General features: G+C 40.6%; 1 protein-coding gene across 24 annotated transcripts in view; it reads left to right on the top strand.

Moving 5' to 3' along the window:
• The window catches only part of NRXN1 (neurexin 1), a 730400-nt gene that overhangs the window by 620821 nt on the left and 90324 nt on the right, over positions 1-19255 (top strand). For 12 of the 24 annotated variants that reach the window (XM_055816040.1, XM_055816063.1, XM_055816048.1 and 9 more), the window contains 2 exons: positions 8234-8323; positions 9788-10107. In XM_055816040.1, the coding sequence (XP_055672015.1) occupies positions 8234-8323; positions 9788-10107 (410 nt within the window). The remainder of the gene's footprint in view (positions 1-8233; positions 8324-9787; positions 10108-19255) is intronic. The other 12 variants (XM_055816058.1, XM_055816057.1, XM_055816064.1 and 9 more) reach the window with 1 other exon arrangement.

The following is a 19255-nucleotide window of genomic DNA, read 5'->3' as shown; positions in this document are numbered from 1 at the left end:
TGTGTGTACTCATCCACATCCCTAGGAGAAGGAGCTGGTGCAACCTTGGCAGATGTAGCAAGTGTGACAAAGCACCTGTGTGGTCCAGGGCTTTGGGGCACAGTGGTGGTTAAATCCAGCATTTTCATGCTTTCTGAAAGAACGTGAAATCAATGTTTTTAATATTTGCAGTTGCAGTCGTCTTAGTTTGTGTGCTGTTGATGAGGGTTGATGCTGATTGCCTTGGATTCCTTACCTTTTTTATCTTTCTGGTCATGTAACGAGCATGAAATTATTCTCGTTGCACCCTGCATTGCCTCCGGTCTTCTAGGGCAGTTGAATTGCTGTAGCTTTGGTGATCACAGCAGAAGGCCAAGCTCTATTTTGTCGTATAAATCAAATAACCAAGAGCAGAATTTAACCCCAGAAGATATATTTTTTAAATTGTTTCAGATAACTTTTCATGTTGCAAATGGTCCAGTAATAATATATGGAAAAAATATACAGTATTCCCCAAAGCCTTTCACTAACTACAATAAAATGCAATGATATGAGTAATGACCTTTTGGCAGTTTGTCCTATTCCGTCCTCAGAACTTGCAGTGTGATTAAACTTAATTAGGAGGCTTGCACATAGTTAATAAGACCTTTCTTATTAATGGCTTCTACCTGAATACTGGATACCCATGGGGTTACAGACCAATAGAAATCTAAAATAAGAGCTGAGCACAGTGTTTTCTATTTGCCATTGATCATGTATATAATGTGAGTATTATTTCTGTCAAGAGACATTCTATATTGCAGCTCTTTGCTAATATGAAATGAAGATCATCCAGATTGCTACCTGGGCAAAAGTCAGTAGAACATGTTCAGTAGCTGCTAGCACAGACTTAGCTAATTTTGGGTACAGTAGGGTGGAAATATTCTCCATTTTCCAGCTGTTGAAAACCTACTGAATAAGAAAGTGCTCACAGTCATCTTCTGGTTAAATTCCTATAGGAAAAGTACCCTTAAATGCTGTGTGACATTATGATTTAGAAACAGTTCAGAGTCCTTTTACCTTGGAGAACTGCAGAATGTCACTCTTGGAGTGATGTGGGGCATGGCACTCTACTTATAACAATTCATTTTTTTATATACTTTAATTTTCCTCTTTAATGATTTCTATCAATTTTCCTGCCTATTTTAGCAGCAGTCATACAATATTAGCTCCTTTAAATACTGCACAGGCAGTACAAAGGATCTGTTAAAAACTCCTGATAACAAAATATGACCTTTAAATTTATCAGACAAGTCCTGTGTTTTCTTATCTCCTCTTGTTGCTTTTCATCTTCTCTTGCTTGCTTTTGATATAATACACCAATCTCTCAAAGCAGGCGATCCAGCATTGCACAGACTGAGACAGTTATTGCATTACAGCGAGGAAGTGAGAGTCAGGAAGAGCACACTCTTCATTTAATTACTAATTAATCCAGTGAAAAATAATCAAAAACAAAACAGGGCGGAAGGTAGTTGATTTGAAGTGAAGGTTCAGATCTCCCTGAGAGGTTAATGAGAGTTCTCAGTTTTATCCTGTAGAAAGCTGTAAAAATATCATTTAGTTTGTTTAATATGCAAGCATGAAACAAGGCGCTTAGAGGTGAAGAGAAGATGTTTTGGTACAGTCTGAAGTGCCGGTGGAATGGTACATCTTCCAATAAATCTGGTAATTGGATTCTTCTTTAAGGCAACCTGAGTTTTACTTTGTGTTTAGCAGTGTTATAAGCCACTGATGAGAGACTTCACCCTGCTATGAAGACTGCTGTCAGTCATTCTGTGAGCAGAAAATTCTCTTGGGATGCTTAGTGTTCATTATAAGGAATTTGGGAGTCTCTGTAGGGTGAAAAGGCCCATATTATGTTACGGTCGCTTAATATGAACTTGCCAGGTTTGACACTTTGAAGTTTGAAGAAGTTACACCTCATGGGGATTTCTTTTTTCATAGGTTAGCCCTTCTGGCAGAAGGTAAGGCGCTGCAGAGTTGTACTCTTACTTATTTTTTTCTCTAACTTTACAGTTTCTTTGCACCTGTATCTACTCACCAAGCTGATGGTAAGGTTTGTTCAAGATGCCCAACGGGGAAAAAAAATACACAGCCTAGAACTGTGTGTCTACCTTCTCTTTGAACGCTGAAGGAGGCCCAGACTAGCCCTCTGGATATGTAACTCCTCGTACAATAGCCTTGGAGGATGACCACTGTATACTCCTCCTCCATCTCTCCCAGTTCATCATCCTACACATCATAACAGGTAGAGCTGACATATTTTAGCACGAGAAGAAGACGCATGGCTTCATCTGATCCATCTAGCACTCAATTCCTGGATCAAACACAGGATAGCCAAGTCTAAGCACTCAGCAAAAATATAGGTCAGGGCAGTGTCAGCATCCCCCTCAAACACAGGGATTTCCTGGGATGGACCTGGACATCTTGTCCTCTGCCCCATGCAACCCAGTCTCATGCCAGTATATCCTGGACCCAGGGTGCTGTGATGGAAAACATGATCTTGTGTTTGCAGGCATAAAGGCAAGCTTACTGATGGCTGCTGAGGGCAAGATGCTTGTGGGCAATAACAAGGCTACGTGTGAAGGCAACAGGCAGGATCAGATGATGAGATGCGCTAAATGCGTAGTATTTAGGAGCGAAGTTTGTTAGACTTGCCAGAGGTCTACAATGGTAGGTGACGCAAGCTTAAGCCCTGGCACACCCTGCTCAGCGGACATGGGAAGTCTGGGACCGCGCTCTGGGTCTGCAGGGTACGTGTGAGTGGGGAGCCCCAGCCCCAGTGAGCTCTCGAAGCAGTCTTTGGTCAAACAGAGCTGTGTAGCCATAGCCACCGAGTTCTTTAGGTGACAGTTGAAGACTTTAAATTTGAATCTTTAGATAGCTTTAGAGAATGCCTGTGTATTGGCTATTTGAAACGCATTACAGGCTGAGTCTACTGTATTGTTGACATCGATTTATGTTGCGACTGTGACGACACTGAAAGCATCCACATATGGCCAAGACGCAGAGCCAGTGTGAACACCAGAATGACAGAATTACATGCAAGTCACATCGATGTTTGTGCTTACAATCGATAGCACTTAAAATACCACTCCCTCTTTTGCTGGGATGGGGCAATCTGCACGTGCAAAGTCATCTGTTGTATCAAGTTTTAGACCACAGTCCTTGCACCTCAAGTTTATTCCAACTTTAAGATATAGTTGTGTACACAAGTGTGCGTCCACAGCACTAGCAATACATGATTCAAAAGAACCGTAGCATGGGCCGTTACTGGGACTGTGCTTTGGTTTCCCAGCCTGGCCACATGAGACACTGGACGGACTGTTTGCCCCCGTACCACAGAGCTGCTGTGGCTTCCCTTCGTGCCATGCAGTTGATGCTCCAGCTGGGTTTCATCCCTAACTGCATCTGGAGGAATGATACGGCTTTCTGCCTTCCTCTTGCAGATGTCAGTGGAGTCATGATTCAGAAATTGCAGTGTCAAGATCATGATGAGCAAAGCCAGGGAGAGGGTTTGTTTGTAAATGGAGATAGCCCTTGGTTTCACCACTTTGTTATTTATTTCCCTAACAGATCACTGAGACTAACAAGGTAAATTTGTATTCAGTTAAAGGGTGTGTTTCAAAGAAAATATTCTTTAGTCTAGGTTGCTCTTCACAGACTCTCGATTTTCAACCTTCTTACTTATTCTCTTTCAAGGATGCTGCTATTTCACATCAATAACTGACACCTTTATTTCAGAGAACAAAATAGAATTACACTCCAGCGCTGACAATATAATAAATCAGGAGGAATAAAATACATACTAGTGAAGTTCACGTAGTTGGTTTGTCCCAGCTGACCTATAGATATAAAGGTATGATTAAAGTTTTTTTGGACTGCTTCTTCTCAATCTTGCCACAAGATTTAGCTCTGACTCAAAGATTTGACCTTTGCTGCTCCTCTCTGCTTACCTCGATTCTTTGGAATTATTGTTATTCCCTTGAAGCCTCTCTGCCCGCACAGAATTAATACTGTGTTGTGACAAAATATTATCTATTTGGCAGGAGAATGAAGCCATCTAGAATTCAATCAGGTGAGACAATGTCACAGTGTGCATCCTGAGTGAATCATCTTTACCCAGCTTTTTTAATCAAAGAAATCTTGGCCTTATAACCAGGAAGAGTCATGCTGGATAGTCACATAGCTGTCTACAATTAAAATTTAGGCATATCAGTTGGTTTTTGTGAATTATGGTTGGAAAGCATGCCTGCCAGAGCACTTAATCTTTCAGGTGGATAACAGAAATAAAATCTCAAAGCCACAAAGCTGATTTAGAATATGAAAATATTTATTAACCTTCTTGGAAGTGCTTTTACTGAAGAAGTTCCTTGTGGTTCACCATATAGGTAAAAAAAAGCATAAATAAAGGATGAAAAATATGCACCGGGTACTCCTGAGAAGACCAGTGTGTGCTGTTTATGTTTTCCTTGGTGGGGGTGAGATTCCCAGATGAAGTATGTGCACACAGTTGTACCGAATTCAGTGGGGCTGCCCCGAGTCATTGGGGCCGGTCGTGTGACACAGCAGCTCTTTGAGAAGGAGTAGTTATTGAAAAATGTGTGTTCTTCACCGGGTAATAATAGGAAGTTCGTTACTTTTAATGTTGTTTCCATTATTTTCAGTGCTATGTATTAGGGGTTTGGTTTTTTTGTTTGTTTGTTTTTTTTTTTTTTAATGTGGTTGTGAAGTTAACCTATGTGTCTACTGGTTTCATCATTATTAAACCTATGGGTTCTCCTTGAAACTATATCCGGATAAGTTCCACACCATTTCCCCCTAGCCCTTCCATTTATATTATATACTAGCAGAATTTAAGCTAATGTAATAGTGTCAAATTGAGATGCGTTTGACAATGCACTTTTCCTCTGATGAGGGATGGGATAATGTAATCAGCAATTTGTGTGTGTGTGTGACCTTCACAAATCAAATGGTTATTTCCTCGCTTTTCATTTGTATTTTGCTCCCAGTGGTGCAAGGCTGCTGCAGTTAGTATAAAACATAATTTATAGATAGAATCACATTATAATAGGGTGCAATATTCTCAAAAAAACCCATCCATACTGCATGGACTTTTTAATGAAATAATTCCACGAAAAGTATAAGCTGGCCAAGACTAAATTTAAAGTTGCTAATACACAGAGGAGTTTCCACGATCACCATAGAGATGTCCTGGAGCAGCTGCTCATTAGTGAATGTGGAGGCAGCAATAAACCTTGTCTAGGATACACCACATGACAGCCATGGAATTACAGTAGAGAGATGCCATAGCAGTAACGATCCGACTGATGGCTGCAAGTCCTTCTACCAAATGCACCTGATTTACACCCACTGGTTGAATAAACATAGATTTTAATGCCTTCCCGACATATGCGGTTGTGAGCACTGTTTCATTTTGACATAACTGTATGGTTTTTGTGAGGTCCAGGGAGTGTTTGTTGATGAAAGGCATCCAGTGAGTAACAGCGGATGAATCTGATGAGGGAATGGTGATCTACATCCATGAGGCTCATTCCCATTGCCTTAATAGATTGCCTATGCCCACAAACTTCTTCTGAACATTTTAGCCTTTTCTTATAAATCGCACAGAATAATCCTGCCCATTCCCCCCCTTTTAAAAAAAAAAAAACAAAACAAAACCAAACCAAAAACAAGCCCAAACCCAAAAAAATACCATACCCAACAGCAACAAAACCACATGATTCACATGTTTCAAGTAAAGGAAACCTTTTGGAAACAGGACGTTCTCTCACTTACTCAGTGAAACACCTGATAATGCCTCAATAAAAACAGCAGAAACATCCTATTGAAAAGCTAAACATAAGTGTTAAAAGTAACTGGCTGTCAAAGAATAGAAAGCATTAACTCACTGTTATATATTTTAGTTATTTTAAATTGAAGATAGAAACCCAGAGCAGAAACATGTAAGATCACACTACTTGTATTTGTTCCCTTGTTATCACTGGCGTTCCTCATGTTTTTCCTGTAATTCTCAAATTTCTGTTTATTCACGAGAATAAGTGAAGGAGCCCAGGATGAAGAACTGTAATTTTAAAGGTCATAACAGGAAAAAAAGATACTTAAGACAGTCTGTATTCTTACAACATCACAGGAGTTGTGTTCTGAAGTCTTTTATTCTAAATTTACAGTTTCTTGGGAAGGCAGAAAAGGGAAAACTTCAGTAAAATTTTGCTTTTCAGAGAATGTTCCTGAAAGTTAGGAATAGAGTAAAAAGTACGTATGAAAAAAATGTGCATGTTTTTATATATACACGTATGTACTTTTTAATATTGACATGCATATAGAAGTTGACATAGCGCATTTGCCTGGAGAAGTTGTGGCACCAGCTTCTGTAGTTGTCCAGGGCAGCTGTGGATGCCCCACTGTTGGAAGTGTGCAAGGTCAGGTTGAATGGGCTTTGAGCAACCTGGGCTAGTGAAAGATGCCCTTGCCCATAGCAGGAGGGTTGGACTAGATGATCTTCAAATGTCCATTCCAACCCAAACCATCTTATAATTCTATTTTAGAAAGTGAATAGAAAAAAGAACCTCCTCTCAAAAGAAAATAGATCAGCTTCTGGCATAGTAAGCCGTGTCCATGCTAAACCAAACGAGGGAGGCATGGCATGGGGAAAGCAGCAGTTCACATCGCTGCAGAGCGAGCGTCTGCATCAAACCGCCGTGGAGTTTGGCACAGAAGCTGCTGATCCTGCTCTTTCTGGAGGCTATGGCACAGATTCTGCCCTGCGAGCCTTTTGTGTCTGGTGGTGCTGGTAGTGGGGATAACTGTCTGACAAACTTGAGCCTTGATTTTCTCAATTTGGGTAATACTTTGGTTTGATAATTAGCAATAGGATTCTTCTAGCTCCAGAAAATGTATTTCTGAGCAGTACCCGGGCTACTGCAGCCTATACTTACATTTCCACTGCAGATGCAGGACTCGGTTGGTTGGTGGGTTTTGAAGTCAAGGCAAGTATGCGCGTTGGAGCTCATAGGATTGACTTTGGATTGGGACCTGACTTAGGAATGACTGCTTTTTACTCATCTGGCTCTTCTTATCTCTCAGGTTCTTTACTAATATGAACCAATACAATGGAAGAAAAAGGTATTGTTCATCTAAAATACTACTGCCTCCCAAAGCCTGTACGTTGAAGGAAATACTTAGGTTCACCGTTCCGCTAAGTTTTATGTAGAAGACATGGTTTTCTGGGGGATCTCACCTATGTCATTCAAGCACAGAAAACTATCATTAGAAAAAAATATTTGAAGTGATTTGCTAATTATTCCTCGTCTGATATTTTACTGACTGTATCAGCCTCATTTTATCTCATTGTTTTATTTTAAAAAGTCAAAAGTCTCCGCATGGACTGAGAATAGATACGGTCTGCAGATATGGCAAGTTTGGGGTTTGCATTGCCCAATTCTGAATTTCTGAAACCCCACTACAGATGGGGTCTCGCTAAATTTTAAGGTGCTTGCACGTTTCAGAACTAGGCTACTTTTCAGCACATCACTTTTGTCAAAGCCTTGGTGTTCCTTCAAGACATTGTCAACGTGTCCTATGAGAATGTACAAGCGGTGAATACCCTGGTCTGTTCTGTACCGTACATTTGAATCTCTGGAATGAATTTAAATGAAGCGAAGAAGAATGTGTTTTTTCTGATTAGGAAATAAGTTACAGCAGGTCTCTTAGTAGACAGCAGAAGCAAGTGTGCCTTAGACGGTGATTAAGGGTGGTGTTCTTCTTTAAATGACTAACCTGGAGTGAGAGGTTGGATGTCTTTTGAAAACTTAAAACTGTTTCACCTGAACATGTTTAACTAGTTAATAAGAAACATCAAAAAAGACAAAACCCTGAGGTCAATGATCATTTTTTGTAAAGCCATTCGATGATGTTTAAATTTGTTTTTTGGGTCTGTCTATAACATAAGTTTAATAACCTAGCTCAAATGCAGATTTCTAATTTTCAATTAACATAGGAATAATTTTGTTTGCTAAAATAAAATAAATGAATGAATGAAAAGTCTGAACCATGAAATGTTCTAGGTAGCACTTTTTAAAATTCCAAATTCAAAAAATCATGTGGCAACTGTATAGCTCAAGCTTTAAGTATTAACTTTTAACCTTTGACCTTACAGATTTTAACCAATGAAATGTCTCTTTAAACTTTAAAGGAAACAATGATAACGAGCGCCTGGCGATTGCTAGACAGCGAATTCCATATCGACTTGGTCGAGTAGTTGATGAATGGCTACTCGACAAAGGTAAAAAACATTGATTAAAACTTCAAATAAAAAAATAATTTGAACATAACCAAGTAGTACTTCATTGTAACACTAATAAACATAAAAAATAAATTTCAGTAAAACTAAATTAAAAACAAATTTAAAAAAGTAAAATATAGAGTAATATTTGCATACCTTGTATAATAATTTCTATACGTTTCTAGAGGTACCAGCTGTTTAATAATCTTACCCTGTTAACTTAAGGTTAAAGGGACTGTTAAATATAATCCACTAACTCAATCTATGAAGGTACTCATAGCAAACATTAACCAAAAATTATAAATCATTCATAGATTATATTACACGTTCCAGCATCTAAATTATTAACTAAAATATATATGTAGTTATGATATCTTCATTACGGTCCTGAAAAAAAAAATTCGTTTAAACTGTAGGTATCTTAAATAGTGGGCAATATGAATTGCCAATCAAAATGAAGTCCCTTTAACGTTTGCAACCTTCTAAGGGGATTTTGGAACAAACACTAATTAAAACAGAACTTAAAGTTGTGTGCATGCTTTTTGTGAGCAGAAACCAATCTGCTAAAGTGACTATTCTGTTTACTAAGAGTGGTACTGTTGCTGAGGATATCTCTGTTTAATGGAAATGTGCCATGATTTCTCCATTGGTATGTGTGTCATTTCTGAAGCCGCTTTTACATCTAAAATCTTTTATTTTAATTGATAGCCTTGCTGAAAGCCAATCAGACATCTATTTTTGAATCTGCCTCTGATACTCAGCGTGAACCATGTGTTTCTTTTCAGTGTGTATGTTGAAGGAAAATAAACATTTTAATACAAAAAGGAAACATTTAATTAAAGACGGAAATATTTTATTCACTGATAGAGAGATAAGAGAGATTACTGCATAACATATTCGTTCAAATTCACTTGACCCAATGACTTGTTAGCTTATATGTAAACTCTCCCTGTGTGTATATACATATTCATATATGTCTATACATACATAAACTCACGTGTACATACTTAAAGCTATAGGCCCTGTGCTGTATTTCGTGGAAAAAAACCTTTGAGATGTTGGCAGACTTCAAGAAACAGTAATCTTAAGGAGTTAGAAACCTGGCATTCTTGACACGCCAAAAAATGTTAACACTGTTTTCAGGTAAAAGGGAGAGGGGTATCATTTGTAGTACTAAATACATTTGTAAATATATTTGATTGGCCTTTTAGCAAAAAAAAAAAAACAACAAACACCAAACACAAAAAACCAATCCCAAAACTTCGCAGACTAAGAAAAATGCAAATGCTCTCAAAATTTATGCATTTCATGGACACCTCATTAAAAAGCAATGAATTATGAGTCAAATCCTTTTCTTATAGTTTATTGCTCTCATTATTCACCCCATGACAATCTGTTATCACTCGTGTAGAGTACAGTGTTCACAGTCAACATTTTTGCATGTGTACAATATTATCTTCACAGGCCGTCAGCTCACAATCTTCAATAGCCAAGCAACCATAAAAATTGGAGGCAAGGAACGTGGCCACCCTTTCCAAGGCCAGCTCTCTGGTCTTTACTACAATGGCTTGAAAGTTCTGAATATGGCAGCAGAAAATGATGCCAACATCGTGATAGAAGGAAACGTGAGACTTGTTGGTGAAGTGCCTTCCTCTATGACAACTGAGTCCACAGCCACCGCGATGCAGTCTGAGATGTCCACGTCAGTCATGGAAACAACCACCACTCTGGCCACGAGCACCGCCAGAAGAGGAAAGACCCCGACAAAAGAACCTATTGGTCAGGTTAGTCGGCTTCCTCGCCTTTTGCAAATATTTTCCCGTCTTTGAGTGTGGCTTCCTATATCGCATTCACTCTGCAGATGAAATGGTTCCCGTTGGAGAACCGCGTGACTTGCAGGTGAAAGTTCTGTGCCGTACGTGGCTGGTGGATGCAATGTTGATCAGCATGTGGAGGGGAAGGAAGAGCTCTGCTGTTCTCAATTAGGCAAACTTAGCCATTCAGATTTTTCTTGTGCTGAGGTGGATTGCCCCGTCACCCATCTTCATAGCAGTGTGATTTTGAAATACCCTTCCTTCCTTCGATGGCTGATATTGATTATTTTCAGCATAGGAACGCAGGATGTGTGGGATTAGAGAGAATGAAATGAAGTGATGGCTTTCTCCGTAAGATAGAGAACAGATACCGAGTTTGAAGAGGGAACAAGGAAAGGACTAGAAGGTGGAAGAGGTGGGAAAAGCAGGAACTGGCACTTTCTCTGGTCCCGTGATTATCTTCTCGGGCAGAATTCCTCATAAGAGGCAAGTGGCAGCAGGAGGAATTAAGAGCACTCTGGTCCCCGGGAGATCAGGCTCCCGGTCAGAGGCTGTTGTCGACTCTTGGTTGAGGTTATTTGTGTCTCATGAATTTAGTGATACGTTCAGTAGCTTTCAGGTTTTGTCGGGATCTCGGTATAATATGTGGGGGAATTTAATTATCAGGAAAAGGAAGGGGGGAAAAACAGGTGAGAGAATTAAGTACCTTCATCCTGTGGCTACTCTGAGTAACAGCATAAAGACTTTGTGCTTTAAAAACTTAAAATTTGCCAGGACATTCAGGTGGCAGGGAGGCAGATCCTTTTATATTTATTCTGTCTTAAAAAAAAACAACCACCCGAAAAAAAACACCCACCCAACCACCAACAACAAAAAACAGATTGCCAAGAGCTTTTCCTCTGTTGACCAGGCTCACATGCTTGTGTGCCCTGAGATCCTGAGGTAGGAAAAGGAGAAAAGAAAGTGTCACGAGCCGTAGGGAGGAACAGGAGCACAACGTGATGAATGAGGTTAATTCTGTCAAGAATGGAGGCGAACAGGCTGATTAGGTGGGATGGCTGAGTTCAAGTTGCCTGTTTTCTCTGTGAAACCTCAACTCACGCTTGGAATTTGATCAGGGCATCAGACCTGACACTTCAGCTTCTCTGTCTGTAGTATTTTTATACGCTTTCTACTCTGAACCTGAACATTTCATTTAAAGGTGAGCTTTTTTAAAAAAAGTATTTTTACTTGTATTTTCAAACACACACGGGTTTAATGCATTTTTCTTGTTTATGTAAAGTGCATGAAAATCCAAAGGGAAAGAAAAGAAGGGAGGGGGGAGGGCAACTAAAACCCAACTATGGGTACGTGGAACCAGCCGCCTCCAAAAAAAGGCATCCATTGTAGACTGTAACTTGCAGATCTTTTAATGATCTTTGTAGTAAGCTAGAGTATTTTTATTAAATAGGCATTAAATTATTATTCATTCTGTTGTAAGTAGTATCTCACACTTTATTGTCCAAGTAGTCTGATCTCAGTACTTGCAGCAATGCAATGTAAAACTTCATCAAATTTACTCAGAGGAAGTTCTGCATCTAAAAGTGCAGGACATCCTCACAGCGTGGAAGAATTTGGGCTGAATTAATGCTACTAAATTATAGTTAAACTGAGTTAAACTGTTCTAACGGTGGCCAGCATGCTTTTGGCCTCTGCCACTCTCTCAAGTAACTCCCAGGCACACTTTGGGAGGAAGAACATCGCACATCGCAGGGACCATTCCCAGTTGGCACCTTGCACGGTCTGCGGGCAGTGGGAGTTTACTGGGACGGTTGCTTTGCCAGCTGGTCTCAGTTTCCAGGAATATTCGCCAGTATGATTTAGACACTTATTTGGATGTTTAGCCACTAAGATTTTTCTTTTTGAGGTGTTCCAATGGCATATTTGGGGAAGAAAAAGGTTTCTTAAGCTAACAGCTGTGGAGAGGTGTAATTTTTTCTGAAGATGGAAACAAACATTTAGGCAAAACAACCTGCCAGAGATTTTCTGTGTCTAGACTCTGGCTCCTGAAATAAGGGGTCGCCCTTCCAGATTTTATCAGAGCATCTACACCATGGGTTTAGAGCACCTCCCTGCCACTGGAGCAGAGTGACCTCGGTACAACTGTACCGTTCCCGTATCCTCTTCTGGCTAAAGGGGCTACACCCCAGCCCTGTGAGCACTTGCTCTTTAATGTCCCACCATCACACGCCTCAGGCAGGCCCCAGGGGCATCCAGATGTGCACAGCATCTCGCCAAAGCATGTTCTGAGGGTGAAGGTTTGGATCAAGCTCTCACCTGTTAGCCCGGCCGGTGCTAATACTCGATGCAGCTCATTTGAAACTCGGTATACGAGAGCCTGAAATCAATATTTCTGAGGAAAGCATTCAGCGTTGGTGTCGTTACAGCACATGGCACCCCGAGTATGTAACTGAGCCCTTCTGGCCATTAATAATACACAGCGGTTGACTTCAGCTATGTCTAAACATCCTGCCCGGTAGGATTTGTCTTGTCATTACGACTATATGCTTAATTAGTCAGGGACTGCACTGGAACGCAGTTTGCAATCAGGCCTGTGATTTGATTTAAAGAGATTGATAACATCCCGAAGTCAAAGGTGAAATCTGTCTGCAGGTTGCTGTTATTCATGCAACAGACTCAGACCTACGAAGCTACTGAATCAAATTAAGGACATAATATCTTCTCTTCATTAATACACATTTTCTTATTCTACTTGCATGCAGTAATTTCGATGCTGGTGACCCATAAGACTCCCACTGGTCTGTCCTTCAGGGTGCTAAGTAGTCACTTTCCATCTTGGTGTCACAGGGAGATGAAGGCACTCACTACCTCATGCAAAATCTACTGCTAATTTCTGCATTCCCTTTCATTTTTGCCCTTTACATTTTTTTCTTATTGTTATTTATATATAACCTCTGCAAGAGTGTCAACTACATTGACATACTGTAATGCACAAGAAGAAAAGTTACCTTCCTAGCATTAATTAGGTTACTGAAGAAAACATGTAGCTGAACAGCAATTGCTAATGAAAAAACCTTACATTACTGCAAACCAGTGCATGTCTGAAATAGAATAGAAGCAAATGATCTAATCAGTCGGAGATTGTTTGCTCCATTTGCAGAGGTATTGAATTCAATTAAAGAATACAATACTTAAAGAAGATCATTTCAGTCTCTATTTATAGGAAATGTTCTTTTTAAAAACCTACGATGTTAGTGCTTAAATTGATGGTGTATGTGCTTCTCAGCATATACCTAACTAATGCAATATATCATACAAGATAGACATGATACTTCCAGAAAGTATGTTGAGTACTGTGGTGCACGATTTTAGACAAATGAGGTCTTGGTGCTTCGTGAAAAAAAGGTGCTTTTTGTTAGTGACTCTGCTCTAACTGAAGGTTTTCCCTACTTGGAGGCTGTGTCATATTTTAACAATGGGTGTTTTGCTGATGACAGACATCTTAATTATTATACTTGGAGATGTAGATTTTTCAAAGGGGAGAAAGGTACTCGAAGCCTATTGAACGTCAATGGTAGGTGAATGCCTCATTTTCCTTGGTGCCTTAAAAATCCCACCCCCCACCACTCCACCCCTTTGATTATAAGGGCATCTAGAGCTGTCAGCCTTCATGCAAGGCACTGCGTAAACACATAGGAAGTGACAGCCCCTGCCTCAAATAGCTTACAGAATAAACAAAAGGTATCAGGTAAGGAGAAGGGGAAAAAAAAGAGGAAATTAGGAGGTGGGAGGAAGAGGGAAATAAAGAAAGCATTGCACTCAATGTTAACAAGCAACATGTGGATTTGCATCCATCATAGGAAGGATAATTTACTGCCTGGTTTTTGATCTATTTGCTCTTCAGATAGCACCCCCTGCACTGCAGCTGTCCCCTAGGGTCACCGTGTAGCTTACAGCAGACTCTGGAGTAGGCAGTTTAAGGACTGGGCTGCCCAGTTTGTCCCACTTGAGCAGCTGGTGCAAAATCGCCATCAGCTGGGTGGTCGATGAGAGCTTTTATCTACTTTGCTTCCCACTTTGCTGTTGACACTTAGAGGAACCCAGACCAGTGGCACAGGAGCTGAGGACTGCAGGAGAGCTCCTTGGCTGCCCCCACGCTGGACAGGAGGAGGCTCAAAGTTCTGCATACCTTTATGAGCTTGAAAAGAAATCCCCAACCTTAAGTTTTACAAGAACAGGACTTCTGTTAAGTGAAAATATGCAGCTATATGTTGCTTACTTCTTTTGGGGAGCCTTAAATATGCACTGGGGCTCAGAAATCATGAATTTGTTCCAAGAATATCATCCTCTTTTATTAAGTTATTCAGCAAAATAATAGTTACATTCTTTCTTCTTTCTCTCTTTTATTTTTGACGTTTTTTAAAAAAAGTCTCATTTGCAAGGTTTTCTAGTCAATCATGAGGGTGATAAACTTCTTTTAACATTGAAAATAAAGGAGATCCACACGTCGTGTAACTCCAGGAGCCAGAATGTTAAGCAAAGCATGAAGTACTGCAAGGCTTGCAATAAAAATTGCAAGAGCTAGCAGAAGTGGAAAGGCTTCAAAAGAACTTTGAGTAGGGGTTTTGCTTGAATTAGGATAGCAAAATCAGGCCTTTATATCTCTTTGGCATGGTTTTGTGGATCTGTATTAACTGGAAATCATAAATGAAGAGATAGTAAATCAAAAATAATATGCTCATTCCCCATCCATTTCTAAGGATTTGATTATGACAGCCCAGGCGCAGAGCAGCCTCCACCCTCATGCGCTGGGAACCGTTTCTGAAAGTTGTGTGCAAAATAGCTTTTTTTTTTATTTTTCATAAAGGATCCTGGCAGTCCTCTTTGTTCTTATCAGAGTGGGCTCTTATCTATAACACTAAGCCGCTTAACCAGCAATTGCAATATACTGTGAGATGATTGCATGTTTTGGAACAATAGGCACTGATTTTTGGTCAAGCAGAATTAAATTGACTTCATATTAAATTGATGAGCTGAAATTTGGTCAGTGCCTTGGAGGGCATACATCAGGTGAAAGGTGTGTTGCTTTACATGAAGCAGCGGATTTAAATGGTATTCACAGCAGCAGGGACAATGACAGCCTTGGTTCATCTATACCTGCCAAATAAACCCAAACATTTGAAAAAGGTGTTTTCCATGGAAAGAGTTCAATTTTAAGAATGGTTGTTCAGTACATGACCTTTACACAGGATGGTAAATGTGAAAATAATTTATGGAGACACACTAATCATTAAATCAACGTCGCTGACAGGAGGAAGAGTGTTTTCCACCCATCCCGGTTTGAGATTAGCCACTGTATGGTTTGCAATGCCTGTTCTTATAGTCAGGGCTCATGTTCATTCCATGCCTTTGCGCTGCTGCCACTTCTTCCTCTGCACTGTCACACCAGCCAGTCTGTAGTTCATCGGCCCCAGCAGGCAAGGCTCTTCCTCCGGGGTCTGGCAAATCACAAGGATTTGACTCAACAGATGCTCACTAGTGTAAAGTGAATCCTGCAGCTTCCAGCGCCACCGCGCTCGGTGCCCGTACACACTCACTGGGTGACAGGACCTGGGGAATTCAAGTGTTAAGGACAAATCTCATTTGCGGTAGGATGTCAACGCCAATGTAATTGTGGAAGTGCTTGTGTTTTAATTGCAGGTAGATGAAAAAATAGCTAGGTGCATGAAACCTATGCCCTTGTTTTGCCCTTTTTGTTTATTTGTCTGTTTAAAATATCATACCATGCATTTTTAGTTTCTTCTAGTGATTTTTAAAATTCAGTTAATTCTTTTAAAACAGAATTATTTTCTTTTCTTTTAAATTTTCTTTTAAAACATAATTGTTAGTTAATACCGATGCTCAAGTAGAATCTCAGAAAAATTGAAATAGGATACAGTGAACACTAAAATTCTCTACCTATGTTTTAGTATTTTCTACCTGATCCCACCTGACTTTCCCATTCTTCTGCAAAGAATTTGCATATTGAATACAGGTTCTTCTACTGGAGCACTGAAGTGATACAAATACGGGGGCTGTAGACAAGCAGCGTTCTGCACTTTTGTGTGTTGGGTTGGCTCATTGGTTTGTTGCTTCCAAGTATGACTTATGTGATTGCATGGTTGTCTGTCTGTCCCTCTTAATAAATACTGAATCCCTTAAACAATTCAAATATCTCTTTGGCATAAAGATTTCGAGGACATTAAGCTGCCAGGGAAGTTAAATTGCGTGAGTTCTGCTGCCCATCCTGATCTGCTGTGTATCGCAGAGCCATGTTTTCCTCTGGTTTGTGTTTAAAAAGCAAGGACTAAAAAGAAAATCAAAGGGAATGTGTGCTTAGGGTAAGGTTTTTAAAAGTTCCCTCAAATTCATCAGTGTTTCTATATTACTTCAATGTTTTTGAAAATCTTATCCTAAGGCATTTATCTCTAGAGATACTCTAACAGAGTGGCCTTAATGTGTACGTCAGCTACTTAAGACATACACGCTTTTGTGCATGTAGCCTTGCTATTGAGCTCCTAAATAATAGTGATCGTCAATAGCTTTGTAGTTTACAGAGAATTTTGCCTCTGAAACCAGGGCTTTGCATCAAGCTTAGAGGATAAGACTCGCTGTGAGTCGTTCTTAGCATTTGTTAGAGGACGGGTTTATCCAGGTTTGTAGCACTCTGGGCCACCGAAGGCAAATCTTCACCAGCTGCTTGGGAAAGTCCAGGTGGAAAAATGCCTGGACGTGACCAGCAGTGATGCTCCGTGTCTCCTGCACTGTACAATCCAGAGAAAACCGACTTCTGCCTGGGCTGCTTTCTCTTTAGCTCTGCTGCAGATCAGCTTCAGGAGGCACCATCCTGGTGGGGTGGGGTTCCAGCCCCTCAAAAAAGGAAGCCAAACCACGCAGTTTCCAGCCAGCCAGCGGGATATGGCTAAAACCTGGAGCACTGCTTTGAAAATACCCCCTGCAGTGTGTATGCACAGGGAAAGGTAAAAAGTGTTTGTAAATTAAATTACAACATTGTTAGTATCCAAAGAACGTCAAGACGCTTGTCTAAATTGTTGATTAATTGGTTGCAAACCAGAATTTGTTCTTAAGTTCAATTTGGGAAAAAAGGATCTGAGGCCTCTTGCAGCTTCGATTTTGTCATTCTTTCATGTTCAAATGACCAAGCTCGTTTATTACAAAGTTAACTTTATTGGGGGTGAGTGGGGTGTGTGTGTAACCCAGATTGGTGTTATCTAGTCTCAAATCCTGACTCATTTTTTCAATATGGTGAAGTAAAGCAAACATAATATTGATACCAGTGGTTTTTCCATAGCACGCTGCTTTTCTTTTTTTCCTGATACATTGCTCATGTCCCGTTAGCACCATAGTATTACTAAAACAACCTTTTGCGTGATACAGGACACGGTACTTACGGTTGCTAAGCAAAGTCACACCCAGACTGAGCCAGTGATTTTTGTTGGAGAAATCTTTCCCTAGTGCTCATGGGCTCCTTCTTCCAACCGCTTTGGCAGGAGGGGTCCCCTCGCACGCAGCGGTGCTTAGTTCTGCCGGGTGCTCTGCGTCCGCCCGCCGCTCCCCTTGGCGCCCCTCAGCACGCTAAACAGACATCGCTGCCCCCGGGTTGTACGGAACGAGGATCGTCTTGCCCAGGTGGAACAAGAAGCTGTTGCAGAGCAGGTGACCCATAACCGTATGGTCACGGGGCTGTGAGGTGCTTTTCGGCGTTTGGGCTGGCTCAGCAGGCCTGGGGGTTACAGAGGGCGCTGGTCTGGTGTGGGCTTGCAGGATAGGAACCCTCGCACCGTATCCGAGAGCCGCTGTTCTCCTGGGAAGGGAAAGCGATGGTCTTCCAGCACCCTTACCGCTTGCCGGAGCTGCGGGAAGCCTGAAGATCTCCTTCACCGTTTCCTTTGGTGAATTTCCAACTGAAGTGCTGTGTGTTTTACATACTCGGCTCACGCCATTTCCTTTCAGAAAGCACAAAATAACACATTCTATGCCTTCACTTTAGTGTACAATTCCTATGTAATTACTTGTCGATTCCTATGATTATGTGCAAGAGGGGAGAGGAAAGCAGTTTGACTTGGGGTGCAGCTCTCCTCTCTGATGCACATCACAGCAAAGCACCAGCCCTGCTGCCGCAGCGAGCAGCGACTGCAGTAGTTTTCGTGCAGTATGTGCCTGAGAGCCGCTAAGGTTAATTACTACAGGTTGTAGTGTTCGGTGTGCTTTTACGTATGGCTGGCAAAGACCCGTCTACCACAGTATGTGGTCTGACGTTTCGTTGAACCTCAGGTGTGTATCAGAACGTTTCAAAATGTAGGTGATACAACCGTAGCATATACTGGAGGTTTCCTCTAAACTTGGCAGTGACAGTAGTGTGCAAAACCTTGCTGCTCACTTACTGTTATTAAGAGCAAAGCTCCACTCACAGGCACGCCAGTTTCATAGACTGCACATCACCTTCTGTAATGAAATAATTCTTGGGATTATGTTCAGTTAATAAGTTAGTATGGAAGGTTTATTCAAAACACATTTGCCTTTCCTTTTTTTTTCCTTTTCTCTGGGTAGTACCAAAATCTGATGTCTGTCTTGAATAAATCAATACTTTTTTATAATTTGTTTAATTTAATCTGTTAGCTAAAGTTGTCTTTAAGTATTTGGCTCCATTTGGTAGTCTGCAATTGATCTGAATTGATCTGGTGCTTACGTTTTGTTTCGATACAGACATTGCTTCAGACTTAGATACTTTCTAATAGTTATGTCTCCAAGCTCTTTACCTAGGAGACTTGCAATTCTGTTACAATTAATTTTGAATGCAGGCAGTGTATTATTTCTTTGCATACTTTTCCTTTATTTTAACTGCTCTGTGTTGAAATGTCCCTCTTTTGCAGTTGTGTTTTGTGAGTATATATATAAGTATATACACACACAAACTTATAAAAGCCAGATGAAGTTTTTAGATTGGGATTTTTTTAGTTCAGAAGTGGACAGTGACAGTGAAGTGACTTCAGGAAGAAAACGATGAGACTTGCCAGTTTCTCCCAAGGGCAGAGACATCTTTGTTGATGAAGAGGAG

The sequence above is a fragment of the Falco peregrinus genome, chromosome 11, assembly GCF_023634155.1.
Source record: "Falco peregrinus isolate bFalPer1 chromosome 11, bFalPer1.pri, whole genome shotgun sequence".
Classification (NCBI taxonomy): Eukaryota; Metazoa; Chordata; class Aves; order Falconiformes; family Falconidae; genus Falco; species Falco peregrinus.
Note: the sequence above shows the minus strand (reverse complement) of the source record. Positions and strands in the feature narration are given on the sequence as shown.